Raw genomic sequence first — 14,919 nt, forward strand, 5'->3', positions numbered from 1 at the left:
GCGAAGGCTAATTTGCATACGGCGCAAAATTCAAATTTCAATGGAGGAACACGTATCTGCACTACAAATGCCTAGAAAACCTTCAAATCTGCAAATTAAAATTTTATTTTGCCCTACACATGTGCCCACTGTCTAGGTAAGTTGCCATGAGTCAGGAAATGTAGGGGGGAGGAAGGGGAGCCCCAAAAAATTTTCGATCTTTTTCAGCCTATCAGCCATCATGTAGAAAACACGCCAGCGTTTTTTTGGGACTTGGAATAAAAAATTGACTTTTTTTTAAACAATCCCTATCTACTCTATTGCGCTTCGCCAGGTCTGAGGTGGCGAAGGAAGTCTAGCGTAAAAGGTAGCGTTCAGTACACTGCGCAAGTTAGTGAATTTGCGTAGTTTCGTCGCTAGCGAAGATTCGCCTGGCGTAAGGTTGCGAAGTAACACTAGCGAAACTACGCCAGCGTTCCTTAGTGAATTTGCGCAGTAGCGAAAATGCCAAACGCTAGCGAATTAACGCTAGCGTTCGGCGCTTCGCGGCTTAGTGAATTTGCCCCTATGTATGGCCACCTTAACAAAGTAGGTGCTACTTAAATGGAATCTGTGGATTCTTCCAACATGGCAGCTTACATTTCTCCATATAAATGCAGATATAACTGGGCTTGAATGGTCTGGGAAGGGTCACATATTTTAATGTCTGAATAAAAATAAAAGGCTTATTTATAAATACGGTACAACTTTCCTTTAAGAGTGTAGGCAGTATGTACATAATTCCGTCCTTTCATTAAAAGGTTCAATTGCTGCATAATTTCCATAACCCGTACTGGGAAACATTTATATTTTTGTATTATGTAAGGGCAGATAGCTAAATAGAGACTTACTGGTGTTTTCAAGGGAAATAAAATCAGCTTAGATTTATTACCCAAATTTTGAAGTTGTCACTGATCAAAATGACAAATGTAATATATTTCTTTGGCAAGATTTGTGTTTGCTCTTGGCGAAAGCCCTAAGTGTAACAGCAGACAAGGTTGCTTTGTAACCTCTAATGTAACATAAGGTCATTAAAGGGATACTGTCATGGGAAAAAAAATTTTTTTCAAAATGAATCAGTTAATAGTGCTGCTCCAGCAGAATTCTGCACTGAAATCCATTTCTCAAAAGAGCAAACAGATTTTTTTATATTCAATTTTGAAATCTGGCATGGGGCTAGACATATTGTCAATTTCCCAGCTGCCCCAAGTCATGTGACTTGTGCTCTGATAAACTTCAATCACTCTTTACTGCTGTACTGCAAGTTGGAGTGATATCACCCCCTCCCTTCCCCCCCCCCAGCAGCCTAATAACAGAACAATGGGAAGGTAACCAGATAGCAGCTCCCTAACACAAGATAACAGCTGCCTGGTAGATCTAAGAACAACACTCAATAGTAAAAACCCATGTCCCACTGGGACACATTCAGTTACATTGAGAAGGAAAAACAGCAGCCTGCCAAAAACCATTTCTCTCCTGAAGTGCAGGCACAAGTCACATGACATGGGGCAGCTGGGAAATTGACAAAATGTCTAGCCCCATGTCAGATTTCAAAATTGAATATAAAATAATCTGTTTGCTCTTTTGAGAAATGGATTTCAGTGCAGAATTCTGCTGAAGCAGCACTATTAACTGATTCATTTTGAAAAAAAATTTTTTTCCCATGACAGTATCCCTTTAAGAAACATTTGAAGACCTTAAAATGGAGGGGGAAGGCTTCCATATTTCCTTGATAATATTTATATTTACACAATATGCTCTATATAAAACTATGCATTTATTTAGGTTGAAAAATAAACTAACCAAAAGAAAATCAAAAATGCCTCAAAAAAAAAAAAATTAAGATTATGCCACTGGCCTGCACATGCACTTTTTTGGGGAATTAGCGTTTGGTAGGCTGGTAGCATAGGATTTGGAGCTTAGTGACAGGGACACCAAAATTTTGGACAAAACACAGATTTATTACTACTGGGCATTCCCAAAATAAAGGCAACAGAAAAATGTTCAGGTTACAATTCAACTTCACTGTAGAACATGCAGGGTACAGTTCAGCAAATACACTGCAAAACATTCAGGGTTTCCCCCCCCCTCTGGTCGCTCACCATCAAGGGAAACTCTTAACCTCTTGTACTTTGAAGTATTTGGGCTTCACACTCAGCCCTGCTGCCTTACCCTCCTGGGACTCAGATTAACTAGCCTCTGCCAGTCCTTTTCTCTATCTTGCAGTTTAAATGCACTCTTTTCCATGTACTTTCCTGCAAGACAGTGTTGTTTTCCAAACACTCTGTCACACTATATTCAATCTAATTTTTTAAAATAAGAAACTATACATACTTACACAAATTAATGAAACATTGCTCAGGATACTCTTCTGAGCACTTTAAAATGTTTCTTTTCTTTTCATTTTCATCTTATTTGCATGAGTTTTTGCAACTGAAGTAGCCCTGCTTTCCCTGCCAGCCAGAAAAAAAGGCTAAATTACAAATTTGCTCAGAAGTGGCAGGAGGAGGGTGCAAGGCGCACTGTTACACTGCCTTAGTATATCCTAAAATGGTTACTGTACACATGTGGTTTTGTTTTTGATTTCAGCAGTACAACTCGGATGTCTGGGTATATAACAGATCAATGGTCTGGTATAAAGGAGGACTAAACCCTAAAAATGATATAGCTAAAAATGCCATATTTTATATACTGAACTTATTGCAACAGCCTAAAGTTTCAGCTTCTGTATAGCAGCAATTCTCCAGGACTTCAAACTTGTCATTGGGGGTCACCACCTTTAAAAGTGTCTTTGACACTCATATGCCCAGAGGGTTCTGAGCAGCTGCTGAGAAGATGAGCTTAGGGGTTGCTGCAAATTATCAAGCAGAAAATGAGGTTTGTCTGTAATATCAGCTGATGCTACAAGGCTGATTGTTAGCTGTACTGGTTTATGTGCTGCCATGTAGTGATTGTCTGAATTAATTACTATTCAGCCTTATTTGGTACATTTATATGATATATATATATATATAGTATAGTATAGCTAGTAACATGATATATATTCAATATCTTGTGCATTGTTCCCTAAGCTCAGTAACTGACAGCAACACAGAGCATGTGAAGTGAATCAGCGGAAAAGAAGATTAGAGATGTCGCGAACTGTTCGCCGGCGAACTTGTTCGCGCGAACATCGGGTGTTCGCGCTCGCCGGAAGTTCGCGAACGTCGCGCGACGTTCGCCATTTTGGGTTCGCCATTGTTGGCGCTTTTTTTGCCCTCTCACCCCAGACCAGCAGGTACATGGCAGCCAATCAGGAAGCTCTCCCCTGGACCACTCCCCTTCCCTATAAAAACCGAAGCCCTGCAGCGTTTTTTCACTCTGCCTGTGTGTGCTGAAGAGATAGTGTAGGGAGAGAGCTGCTGCCTGTTAGTGATTTCAGGGACAGTTGAAAGTTTGCTGGCTAGTAATCGTTTTGATACTGCTCTGTTATTGGAGGGACAGAAGTCTGCAGGGGTTTGAGGGACATTTAAGCTTAGGTAGCTTTGCTGGCTAGTAATCTACCTTCTACTGCAGTGCTCTGTATGTAGCTGCAGTGGGCAGCTGTCCTGCTTCTGATCTCATCTGCTGACTGCTGCAATAACAGTAGTCCTTGTAAGGACTGCTTTTATTTTTTTTTTGTTGTTTTACTACTACTACTACTACTACTATAAGAGCCCAGTGCTATTAGTCTAGCAGTGTTGGGGAGTGGGACTGGTGTGCTAATCTGCTGCTCCTAGTAGTTCAGCAGCACCAACTTTAATTTTTTTTTTTTAATATTCATTTTTTTTTATTTTACTTTTTTTATTTTACTACCGCTGTAGTAGTGTATAAGTTGACCTTTTAGGCATTATTTGCCCTGTAGGCATTATTTGCACACTGTTTTCTTCAACCCGCCATCTAGCTGTGTGACCTTGTTCACATTCTGTCTAAATATCCATAATATTACCGTCTCCAGAAAAAACACCGGAGTGACTTTTTTCAAGCAGCCATAATATATTTTACGTAATCCGTATCCACCGCTGTAGTAGTGTATACGTTGACCTTGTAGGCATTATTTGCACACTGTTTTCTTCAACCCGCCATCTAGCTGTGTGACCTTGTTCACATTCTGTCTAAATATCCATAATATTACCGTCTCCAGAAAAAACACCGGAGTGACTTTTTTCAAGCAGCATTCATATATTTTACGTAATCCGTATCCACCGCTGTAGTAGTGTATACGTTGACCTTGTAGGCATTATTTGCACACTGTTTCTTCAACCCGCCATCTAGCTGTGTGAGCTTGTTCACATTTTGTCTAAATATTGATAATATTATCGTCTCTAGAAAAACCACTTGAGTTACTTTTTTCAAGCAGCATTCATATATTTTACGTAATCCGTATCCACCGCTGTAGTAGTGTATACGTTGACCTTGTAGGCATTGTTTGCCCAGTTTTTTTGGCCGCAGCCACTGAAGCACAGAGGCCAGAAAAAATATGCCATATAAATGCTGAAAATAGTAATTTTTTGCCATACGTTGACTCAACGTATATGGCAAAAAATGACTATTTTCAGCATTTATATGGCATATTTTTTCTGGCAACTGTGCTTCAGTGGCTGCGACCAAAAAAACTGGGCAAACAATGCCTACAAGGTCAACGTATGGCAAAAAATGACTATTTTCAGCATTTATATGGCATATTTTTTCTGGCAACTGTGCTTCAGTGGCTGCAACCAAAAAACTGGGCAAACAATGTCTACAAGGTCAACGTATGGCGAAAAATTACTATTTTCAGCATTTATATGGCATATTTTTTATGGCAACTGTGCTTCAGTGGCTGTGTCCAAAAAAACTGGGCAAACAATGCCTACAAGGTCAACGTATGGCAGTTGTTTAAAGAGAACAGTAGATTACTAGCCAGCAAAGCTACCTAAGCTAAAATGTCCCTCAAATCCCTGCAGACTTCTGTCCCTCCAATACAGAGCAGTATCAAGCAGATTACTAGCCAGCAAACTTACTATCATCTGTCCCTGAAATCACTAACAGCTCTCCCCCTACACTATCTCTTCCAAGCACACACAGGCAGATTTTTCAGATACATTTTTGCCCTTGATCCCCCTCTGGCATGCCACTGTCCAGGTCGTTGCACCCTTTAAACAACTTTAAAATCATTTTTCTGGCCAGAAATGTCTTTTCTAGATGTTAAAGTTCGCCTTCCCATTGAAGTCTATGGGGTTCGCGAACCGTTCGCGAACCGCTCGCGTTTTTGCGCAAGTTCGCGAATATGTTCGCAAACTTTTTTTCCGACGTTCGCTACATCCCTAAAGAAGATGGGGAGCTACATGGGCATCTTTGGTGGCACAGATTTTCACTTCTCAAGGGATGTGGTTGCCTTGGGCTGCTACAGAAGCCCAAAACTTTATGTACAACATTTCTAGTCAACTTCTATAGTTAAGCTTTCTTCTCCTTTTAGATCACAGATACTCCAAATTCCAAAGTGATAATTTTATCTGCTGATACACCATGCATCTGACAAATAGAATGTGGCCATCCACATGTACAGTATCTGAAGAAACACAATATCCTTTTCTTGGATACTACAAAGAATATCTTTAAAACATGAACAGATATTCAGATTATAGAAGAAAACACTTTTTTAAAGCCCTTGCATTTTTTGTTAGTAACTACATTCTCCCAATATTGTCTGCTATTTAGATTTAGAGTAAAAAAAACGTGCGCTGTAAAGGCTTTTTTATTTCAATAAATATTATTACATATGTAGTGCTTCCACTGTTTCACAAAAATCTAGTGCAAGAGTTTTTCCGTTGCAGTGGAGGCATAGGGGCAAATTCACTAACATCCGGAAATTCGACAGTGACGACTTCGCTCTCATCGCCACACTGCGCCAAGTGTAGATCCGCCAGGACAACGCTAATTCACTAAAATGCGAAGTTGCATCCAGGGCGCTGAATAATGTTTTGCTAGCGTTAATTCGGCAAGCAAAGCGAAGTTGCGCTAGCGTTGTCTAATTTGCATACGATCTTTTGCAGCCTATCACCCTGAAAAACTGAAGAGTCGCCAGCGATTTTTGGGACATTTTAAAAATTTTTTGAGGAACTCCTATCTACTCAATTGCACTTCGCCTGGTCTGAGGTGGCGAAGGCAAGTCTGGTGCAAGAGGTAATGTTCATTAAAATCCGCATTTTAGTGAATTTGTGTAGTTACATCCATTCGCCAGAGCGAAAATCGCCTGGCGTTAGAGTGCGAAGTACTGCTACAGTCTATCTCCTTCACTAGCGAATTTATGCCAGTGTTAGTCACTTCACCCTTTAGTAAATTTGCCCCATAGTGACCATAGTAACAGCACCCTCTAGAGCAGGGACCCATACTGGTTAGCAGGGGCGGAACTACCGGGGGAGCAGGGGGTGCGAGCGGGCCAGGGCCCCCCGGCAGTCCGCGCGCCGATTCGCGGCGCATATTCCCGGGCCAGTTCTGGGTGTACGGAGGGGGGCGGGGGCTGCGCGTCCTGCGTTAGGGCCCGCCCCCTCTAGTTCCGTTTCTGCTGGTTAGGCTGGCCATAACCTTACTCAGACCCTCTACTGTCTTACAGTCTGAATAAAAAAAGCTTGCAGAAGGAGAGGTCAATGGCTGATGCCATTGAAAGCAGCAGAATATTTTAACAGCTGTAAAGCAGTGATAATAAGGTAGTAGGTTACTTACAGCTGACATAAGAGCGACTGTCATCTTCGCAGAGATCATGCAACTGTTGAAACTCTTCTTGTGCCAATTCGAAACGCTGCTGCTTAATTTGGTAAATCTCCTTCTTGGCATTAAGAGCCTCCTGGGCTACAACTAAGTATTCTTTTAGCATGCGTTCTTGTTCTCGTCTCCACTGCTCTCGAGGGTCCTCAACCTGTGTAAGTTCTAAAAGACAGAAACAGAAACTGCAAAAGCAAATTTGTGCACAAACTGGACTCCCACAGGTCAGACTTAGTCCTGCAAGAGATTTTTGAGAGAGGAATAAATCAGAAATTCAGGTTTTTTTTTTTTTACCATTTAACTGCTACGGTAACTCAGGTCTGAATTACTAATAATTAAATGGTATACGCAATAATTTATATTTACTGTCATCACTCAGTCTGGTGTTTCATGCATAGAACACAAACTGGCACACTGGAAAAATAACACCCTTACATTATAGAGTAGATAATGTACCCCAGACTGCAATTTATTAAGACATTATAAGTCACAGAGGAGTTACATGACCATATAAAAACACAAGCCTACAGGCAGCTTGCAAGGGGAGAAACTTCTAGGATAGAATCTACAATTATGGTGATCTGTTATAGAACTCTGCCTGCAGCCATGTGCTTTTATATGGTCACATAACTCTTTGGTGACTTATAATATCTTTATAAATTGCAGTAGGGGTATATTATCGCCCATAAATATACAGTTTGGTCCCACAGAGAAATAACCAAACTGTAGATTATATTGTGAATAAAGTACCTCCCTATTATAAAATATAAGGATATTTTAATTCATTGAAGCCTTTTGACATAGCCATTTGATGGCGATGTTAGAAAATGAGGTACAGTACAGCCAGGACAGTTAATGGGAACAAGTTTATAAACTTGTTGCATGACAATTTTATGGCACAAGTTATTGAGGAGCCAACCAGAAAAAAATGCTATTCTGGTGATCTCTAATGACCCAGAATGTATAGCAAATGTGGAAGTAATTGAATCCCTAGCTAATAGTGATCATAATGTGATATAATTTAATGTTTGGTGCCAAAAAACAAATATATATAGACAAATACAAGAGGTCCTCTGCACTCAACCCATTATCAATATATTTAAGACAAAGGCATTTTGTGCATACTGCTACTAAAAAATGCCTTACCCTTTAAACAAAACAGGGATTATTTGTTCATATATTGTAATATATTTCAGCTGGCCAACTACGTCAAAGTCATCCCATATCTGGCCAGTCCTACGCTCAATTTTCATCTGATTCATTAAGAATTCAATTGCTTAATTATACTTAGTCCCTTTGTAAAATGTATGGTGTCTAATAAAAGGGCAGCCAAGTTTGGGAGTTTTACTTTGAAAGCAGCTAGTAAGTTGCAGGTAAAACTTAGTCCCTTTGTAAAATGTTTAATTAAGCAATTGAATTCTTAATGAATCAGATGAAAATTGAGCGTAAGACTGGCCAGATATCGGATGACTGACGTAGTTGGCCAGCTTAAATATATTGCAATATATGGACAAACAATCCCTGTTTTGTTTAAAGGGTAAGGCATTTTTTAGTAGCAGTATGCACAAAATGTCTCTGTCTTAAATATATTGATAATGGGTTGAGTGCAGAGGACCTCTTGTATTTGTCTATATGTATTTTGTGGTCACAGCCTCATTGCACCCCCGCCTAATGTTTTTAAAAAACTTTCCCATGTTTGTTATAGCCAAAAAACAAATATACACTGGGGCAACAAAAACGCTGAATTTCAGAAAAGTTAATTTTAGTGCCTTGAGCACTGCTCTTTAGAGCACAGATTGGGGCAGTATGTTTTCAGCTAAAAACACAGAACAGAAGTGATTGTAATTTAAAATGATATTAAATTGTTACTGTTCTCAATTTATTCACTTAAGAAGTAAATCACCAAGAATCACCCTATGTGGCTTAATATAGAAGGAAACAAGTAAATAGAAAAGAAAAGAAAGGCATTTAAAACTACAAGTCTCTGTTGACATCTTGTATGGTACCTATGAATTGGAGGAAAGCTGATGTAATTCCAATATTTAAAAAGGGATTAAGCCTGGCAATTATAGGCCAGTAAGTTTGACATCTGTGGTGGGCAAATTATTTGAAGGCTTGCGAACGGATCACATTCAAAATTGCGTCCTAGTGAATGGCATTATGAGCAGTAATCAGCATCGCTTTGTCAAGTCAGACCAATTTGATTGCTTTTTATGATGAAGTAAGTTAGGTGCTGTCCAAATAGAAGAGGGGGATGGTGGTCAGCACAGCTTTTCCAAATGGTATGCGTCCAATTCCTTAATAGTTGCTCTGTGCTGCAACTTCTGCAAATGATCCAAGTATAGGAGAAGGAAGAGGAACTCCAGCAGTATTACTGCAAACAACTTTTTATTCCAGGCAGTGGTAAACACAACATGTTTCGGGTTCACTTCGGGTTTACTTGATAAAGGGTATTGAACCCAAAACATGTTGTGTTTACCACTGTCTGGAATAAAAAGTTGTTTGCAGTAATACTGCTGGAGTTCCTCTTCCTTCTCCTATACTTGGATAAGTTAGATGCTGGACAGCGGGGGAGCAATAGATGTGATTTATTTGGATTTTGCAAAATTGTTTAAAAATGTGTCCCACAAACAACAGACTAAGGTCTGTTGGGCTTAATAAAGTCATTTGCACATGGGTAAAAAACTGGCTACAGGATGGGGTACAGAGGGTGGTGAAATTCTCTACTTGGAGTAAGGTTCTTAGTGGAGTTCCTCAGGGCTCAGTCCACTTTTATTTAACTTGTTCATTAATATTTTAGTGGATGACACAAAACTATGCAGCCCAATTAATTCCATCCAGGATTCAACATCCTTGCAACTAGATCTTAAAGTGATACTGACACGTTCCTATAAAAACCATAAATATGGTTCCTATAAAAACCAGAAAATGCTGCACACAAAATATTTCCCCTCAAAGCCCCCGCAGAGCGCCCCGCAAACACGGACTCACCTGACCCTCTGACCCACCTAAAAGATCTCTTCAACTGAATTAAAATGCTGATGAAATCTCTTCAATTGTTTCCTACATCTTTTGGGTTGCAGGGCTGGGGGCGGCGCGATCCTTCCATTGGTTGATTACGTATCACAACAGGACTTCAGCCTATGGAAGGATCGCTCCGCCCCCAGCACTGCATCGGTGAAGCAATCCGGAAGATCAGTCAGTGCAGGGAGGGATCCAGCTGAGAAAGGTGCGCAGGGCTGGAAGCAGATTTGAGGGGGTGCCTTTGCAGGAAATATTTTGTGTGCAGCATTTTCTTCATACTGACACGTTCCTATGATTTTTATAGAAACGTGTCAGAATCGCTTTAATAAACTGGCAATCTGGGCAGCTAAGTGGCAGATGAGATTCAATGTTGATAAAGGTAAAGTCATGCACCTGGGATGTAAAAATATCCAAGCCACCCTTAATGGGACTGAACTAGGGAAATCCATAATGGAAAAAGACCTTGAAGTCCTTGTAGATAATAATCTTGGCTGTAGCAAGCAATGCCAGTCAGCAGTTTCAAGGGCAAATAAAGTCTTGAGTTTTATTAAAAGGGGCATGTATTCGCGGGAGGAGGGGGTTATTTTTCCACTGTACAGAGCACTGGTAAGGCCCCATCTAGAATATGCCGTACAGTTTTAGTCTCCAGCGCTCCAACAGAACATTACTAAATTAGAGAGGATGCAGAGAAGGGCAACTAAGCTGATAAAAGGTATGGAAAATCTTTAGCTATGAGGGGATCATAATCCCTCATCTAATGCTTTATTAAACCAGAAGGTCCAACTGTCACACGGTCACCCATTCTGAATTAGGAATTCTATATATTATTATATATTCTATATTATAAATATTCAGAAGGGGTTTTTTACAGTGAGAGCTGTGAAGATGTGGAATTCTCTCCCCAAAGCAGTCGAACAGGCTGATACATTAGATTAATCTAAGAAGGAGTGAGATGGCTTTTTAGAAAAGGAGGGAATATAGGGTTATGGAAGATAGAACAACTTGATTCAGGGACTAGTCCGATTGCCAACTTGGAGTCAGGAAGGATTTTTTTCCCCCTCTGATGCATATTAAAGGGGCTTCAAATTGTTTTTTTTGCCTTCCTCTGGATCAACTAGTAGTTAGGCAGGTTATAAATTGACTGAAAAGGTTGAATTTGATGGATGTTTGTCTTTTTTCAAACTAACTTATGATGTTATTATATAAAAGCACAAAGCCATCATGAAACTCTGGGGGCTTCTAATATCCTCATATTTTTCAACAGGAAGTACTTATTTATTATAATACACAAGTTTCAGTGAGTCACGTGATATACATGACATTACAAATGTACAGGATATTCTTGTGTAGCATAACATAAATTACATTGGGTCCTGACACAGGATGCAATTGCAGTGTGCAATGTGGAAAAAAAGACCTCAAAGTGTCCCATGCATTATGATTGTAAATGCTGCATAAAAATGGAAAGATTACTTACGTGGTCCATGTAGAACATGCCTATCTGCTGATCGTAAACAATTTCCCATCCCAAAGGTAGCTCATTCCCAACACAGTCAGCAAACGTTAAAGGTTTTGTTATCCTATAAAAAATGATCTATGATGGTTTAAAACAGGGCCAGGTCTCATATTTCATAATGTGTTTAAAAATCTTACAAAAGATACTCTACAACAGTGATCCCCAATCAGTGGCATGTTGCTTTCATTGGCTTCAAAGCAGGTAATTGTTTTTGAATTCCAGACTTGAAGGTAAGTTTCAGTTGCATACAAACCAGGGGTATTGCGAAACAGAGCCTCCTGTAGGCTGCCAGACAACATAAAGGCTACTTATCCTTATTTGACATCCCCCAGGATGTCTTTATGCTTGTATTGCTCTCCAACTCTTTTTACACTTGAATGTGGCTCACAGATGAAAAGGTTGGGGACCCTTGCTCTAATGTCTTTACAACACAGGACCTTAATATTTTATTGCCTTTGGATTAAATGATTTTGTTCTGAAAATGTTTTTTAGATGGTAAATACTTCTCCAAGAGTAAAAATGTGAATTTTTTGAAAGCAGAAAAAGAATATTATTGTATAGCAATAAGTCATTTTAGCTTTTTATATATGATGCTCTAAAGACATATGTGGCTTTATACTGTATCATAGTAATCACTGTGTTAATAAAAGCTTTTATCTTGCCCAAGGGTGTTAGTGATTTCTAGGCCAATATCGCTATATAAGTCAGCAAATGTTCAGGTCACATTATATAGGAAATAATGTTATAAGTCACAGAGGAGTATTATCGCTATATAAAGACATTAGAACTTTCATACTAAGGAGCCTTGTTTAGATTTTGGCACAAAATGCCACAGAAACATTTTTAACATTTAAACTTTTAAGTGGCCTTTCTATCAGCAGATGTCAGGAACAGAAAAGATCCTTCATAAAAGGCAATCTTTATTCATTTACATTTACTACATTGTTGTAGAGATTATGCCAGAGGCAGAGTCAAGAACTCTGCCCTGCAACTTTTTTTTCCCAACCATCCTCAGTGACCGAGACCTATTGATTGGATAGCTGAAGGGTGACAGATCTGACAACCATGGAAAAAAGAACTCATTTGGGGCTAACAAATCATAAAAAATACCTCAATGGTTAAAAATGTCTAGATGCAGCATAACTATTTATGGAGTCCATATAGACAATACTGTTATGATCTGTATTTAAAACAGCTATGTGCTGCTGGAAATCTTGAAATTTCCCATAACCTTTAAAATACAATATACAGAATGGTTTCCTCTAAACACCTGATCCTTTTCAGGGATTCTGGTAGATTTTACTAAAATTTTCCTGCCAATGTATGAAAATTAATTCTGTACTAGTAGCAGCAATTTCCAAAAATGTCAATATCTTGTATAATGTGTGCAGTCATTTAAAGAGTGTAAATTAAAGCTAAAATACATCCCCACACATGATGATGTCTGTATGAGGGTAAGCAAAGTGACACAATCAGGATGCTAAAGATAGAAAACCGTATCTATCAAATGGTGAGTTCTAACTTTCACACATTGATAAAACACAATTCTAAAAATCCTATAGGAATGAATAGACTGTAGGTGAATTTTTTATTTATTAAGCTCTAAACTCTCACATTTTCATAAATCTGCACCTTAGTTAGATACATTTCTTAGCAGCATCTGTGGAATTCTAGAAATTGTTGTCAATTACAATAGCTGACTTTAATGAAAGTCAATAATTCAACAAAGCAGGGCCAAAGATAAGAAATGCATCAATTATTTATGAATTTAGAACAGTTTACAGAGACAGCGAGCCCCTCTCACGCTTTAGAACTACGTGAGAGGGCGAAAATTTCAATATTAATTTAAAAAATCCACTATTTTGGATTCAGCCTAACCCCCGAATCCTTCACAAAAGACTCGGCATATGCAAATTAGGAACAGGAAGGGGATACAATTTTTTACTTCCTTGTTTTGTGACAAAAAGTCACGCGATTTCCCTCCCCACCCCTAATTTGCATATGCAAATTCGGATTTGGTTTTGCCGGGCAGAAGGATTCAGCCAAAGCCGAATCCTGCTGAAAAAGGCCGAATCCTGGCCGAATCCCGAACCTAATCTTGGATTCGGTGCATCCCTAATTTCAACTGAACTATCTGAAATAAACTCTTGCCAAAATTTGAACACCTCTGGTCTCTAGGACAGGTCAGAAAAATGTTGGTTCAATTCAATAGGGCTAACACTTCACATGACACAGAACAGCTGCCCTAAGGCTTATGGCACACAGGGCTGGGGCTGGTTTTTCTTTCTCATCTCTCTGCTCACTCCTGTTTCAGCACTGACAGTCACAGCCTATGTGCAGACACAGAGGGACAGATTTACTAAAGGGACGAACTGGCCATCGCTAGCGACCAGCAATCTCATCCAAAGGGACATCAGCAATTTAATAACTAGTGTAGACGACAATTCGCTAGCGAAGAGACTTTTGCTAGCACAGTTTCGTGCCCTATCGGCAGGTGCATTTTTGCCGAGATGATATATCATCATAACCTGTATGACGGAAAGTCATAAAAGTTGTAAAAAAAAACCTCTGGCTACATCCTCCTCAATCTTATGTCATATCCTGTATGCCGGAAAGTCACTTGTGGTACCTGTACAAGGTAATTTTAGCTTTGCCTTTTCCTGTTTTAATACTTTTGAAAATATTAATTTTTTAACTTAAACAATTTATATCTTACAGCTTTTAACATGTCCTTCTGTATTTTATTTGGCTTTTCACAAGAAAATGTAATCAAAAACTATGCTATTGATTCTAAAGACCATATAAAGAAAGAACTGTCTCTCATTAATATATTGTTCTAAAGCAGTTGGAGAAAGCCCCCAGCATCCTCACCAAATTAGTGATTTACTAAGAGTTCAGGGATTAGTAGTCCCCACTGTAAAATTGTGATGTCCTTAATATAATGAAACTGAATGTCAATGCTGACGTACTTGTAAATATAAAGTGAATAATTGTGAACATTACTGCAAATCATTTGTAAAATGATTTACTGCAAATCATTCCTTAGTAGATATTTCCAGCACCCAAAGGTTTTAGAAAGAAAGACATGGAAGAAAACAAGATATGCAGATGTGCAGGTTGTACACATTTTTTTCATAGCGGCTTTCAATGAGCTAAAATAATATATTTCAAAAGAATAATATTCTTTATATATAGCTCTAAATATATATTTAACTATCAACTCCACTTGAACATTTCAAGGCTGTAAAATTAGTTTCTAGTGACCGGTTAGTTATAACAAGTCCCACAATAAAGAAATACTAATCAGTTTGCCAAGGTATATACACTTTTAACTAAAAGATACTGGGAGTAGAATGCATTCCAGATGTGAGACATTTACAGTAATGCTATTTATGCAACAAGATTACAGCTTTCAAGCAATCATGTGCTTGTCCTTCACTGGCATTGTGGGTAAAAGCAAGCATATAATTGAAAAATAAATATTCCAAATATGCCTGTAAAAATTAGATTCTTCTTTTTTTTTCAAAGCGACAGCTATCTTTCTACAGACTGGATGCATATCTGCAGATGTTTCTCTACAACTGCAAGTTATAATCCGG

The 14,919-nt window shown here is 38.9% G+C and overlaps 1 protein-coding gene across 1 annotated transcript in view; it reads right to left on the reverse strand.

Moving 5' to 3' along the window:
• LOC108708904 (protein WWC3-like) overlaps positions 1-14,919 on the reverse strand; it is a 172,521-nt gene that overhangs the window by 122,026 nt on the left and 35,576 nt on the right. Inside the window, 1 exon segment of the mRNA XM_041584721.1 lies at positions 6,742-7,051. Coding sequence (XP_041440655.1) covers positions 6,742-7,051 — 310 coding nt within the window.

Source organism: Xenopus laevis, chromosome 2S (assembly GCF_017654675.1).
Source record: "Xenopus laevis strain J_2021 chromosome 2S, Xenopus_laevis_v10.1, whole genome shotgun sequence".
Lineage (NCBI taxonomy): Eukaryota > Metazoa > Chordata > Amphibia > Anura > Pipidae > Xenopus > Xenopus laevis.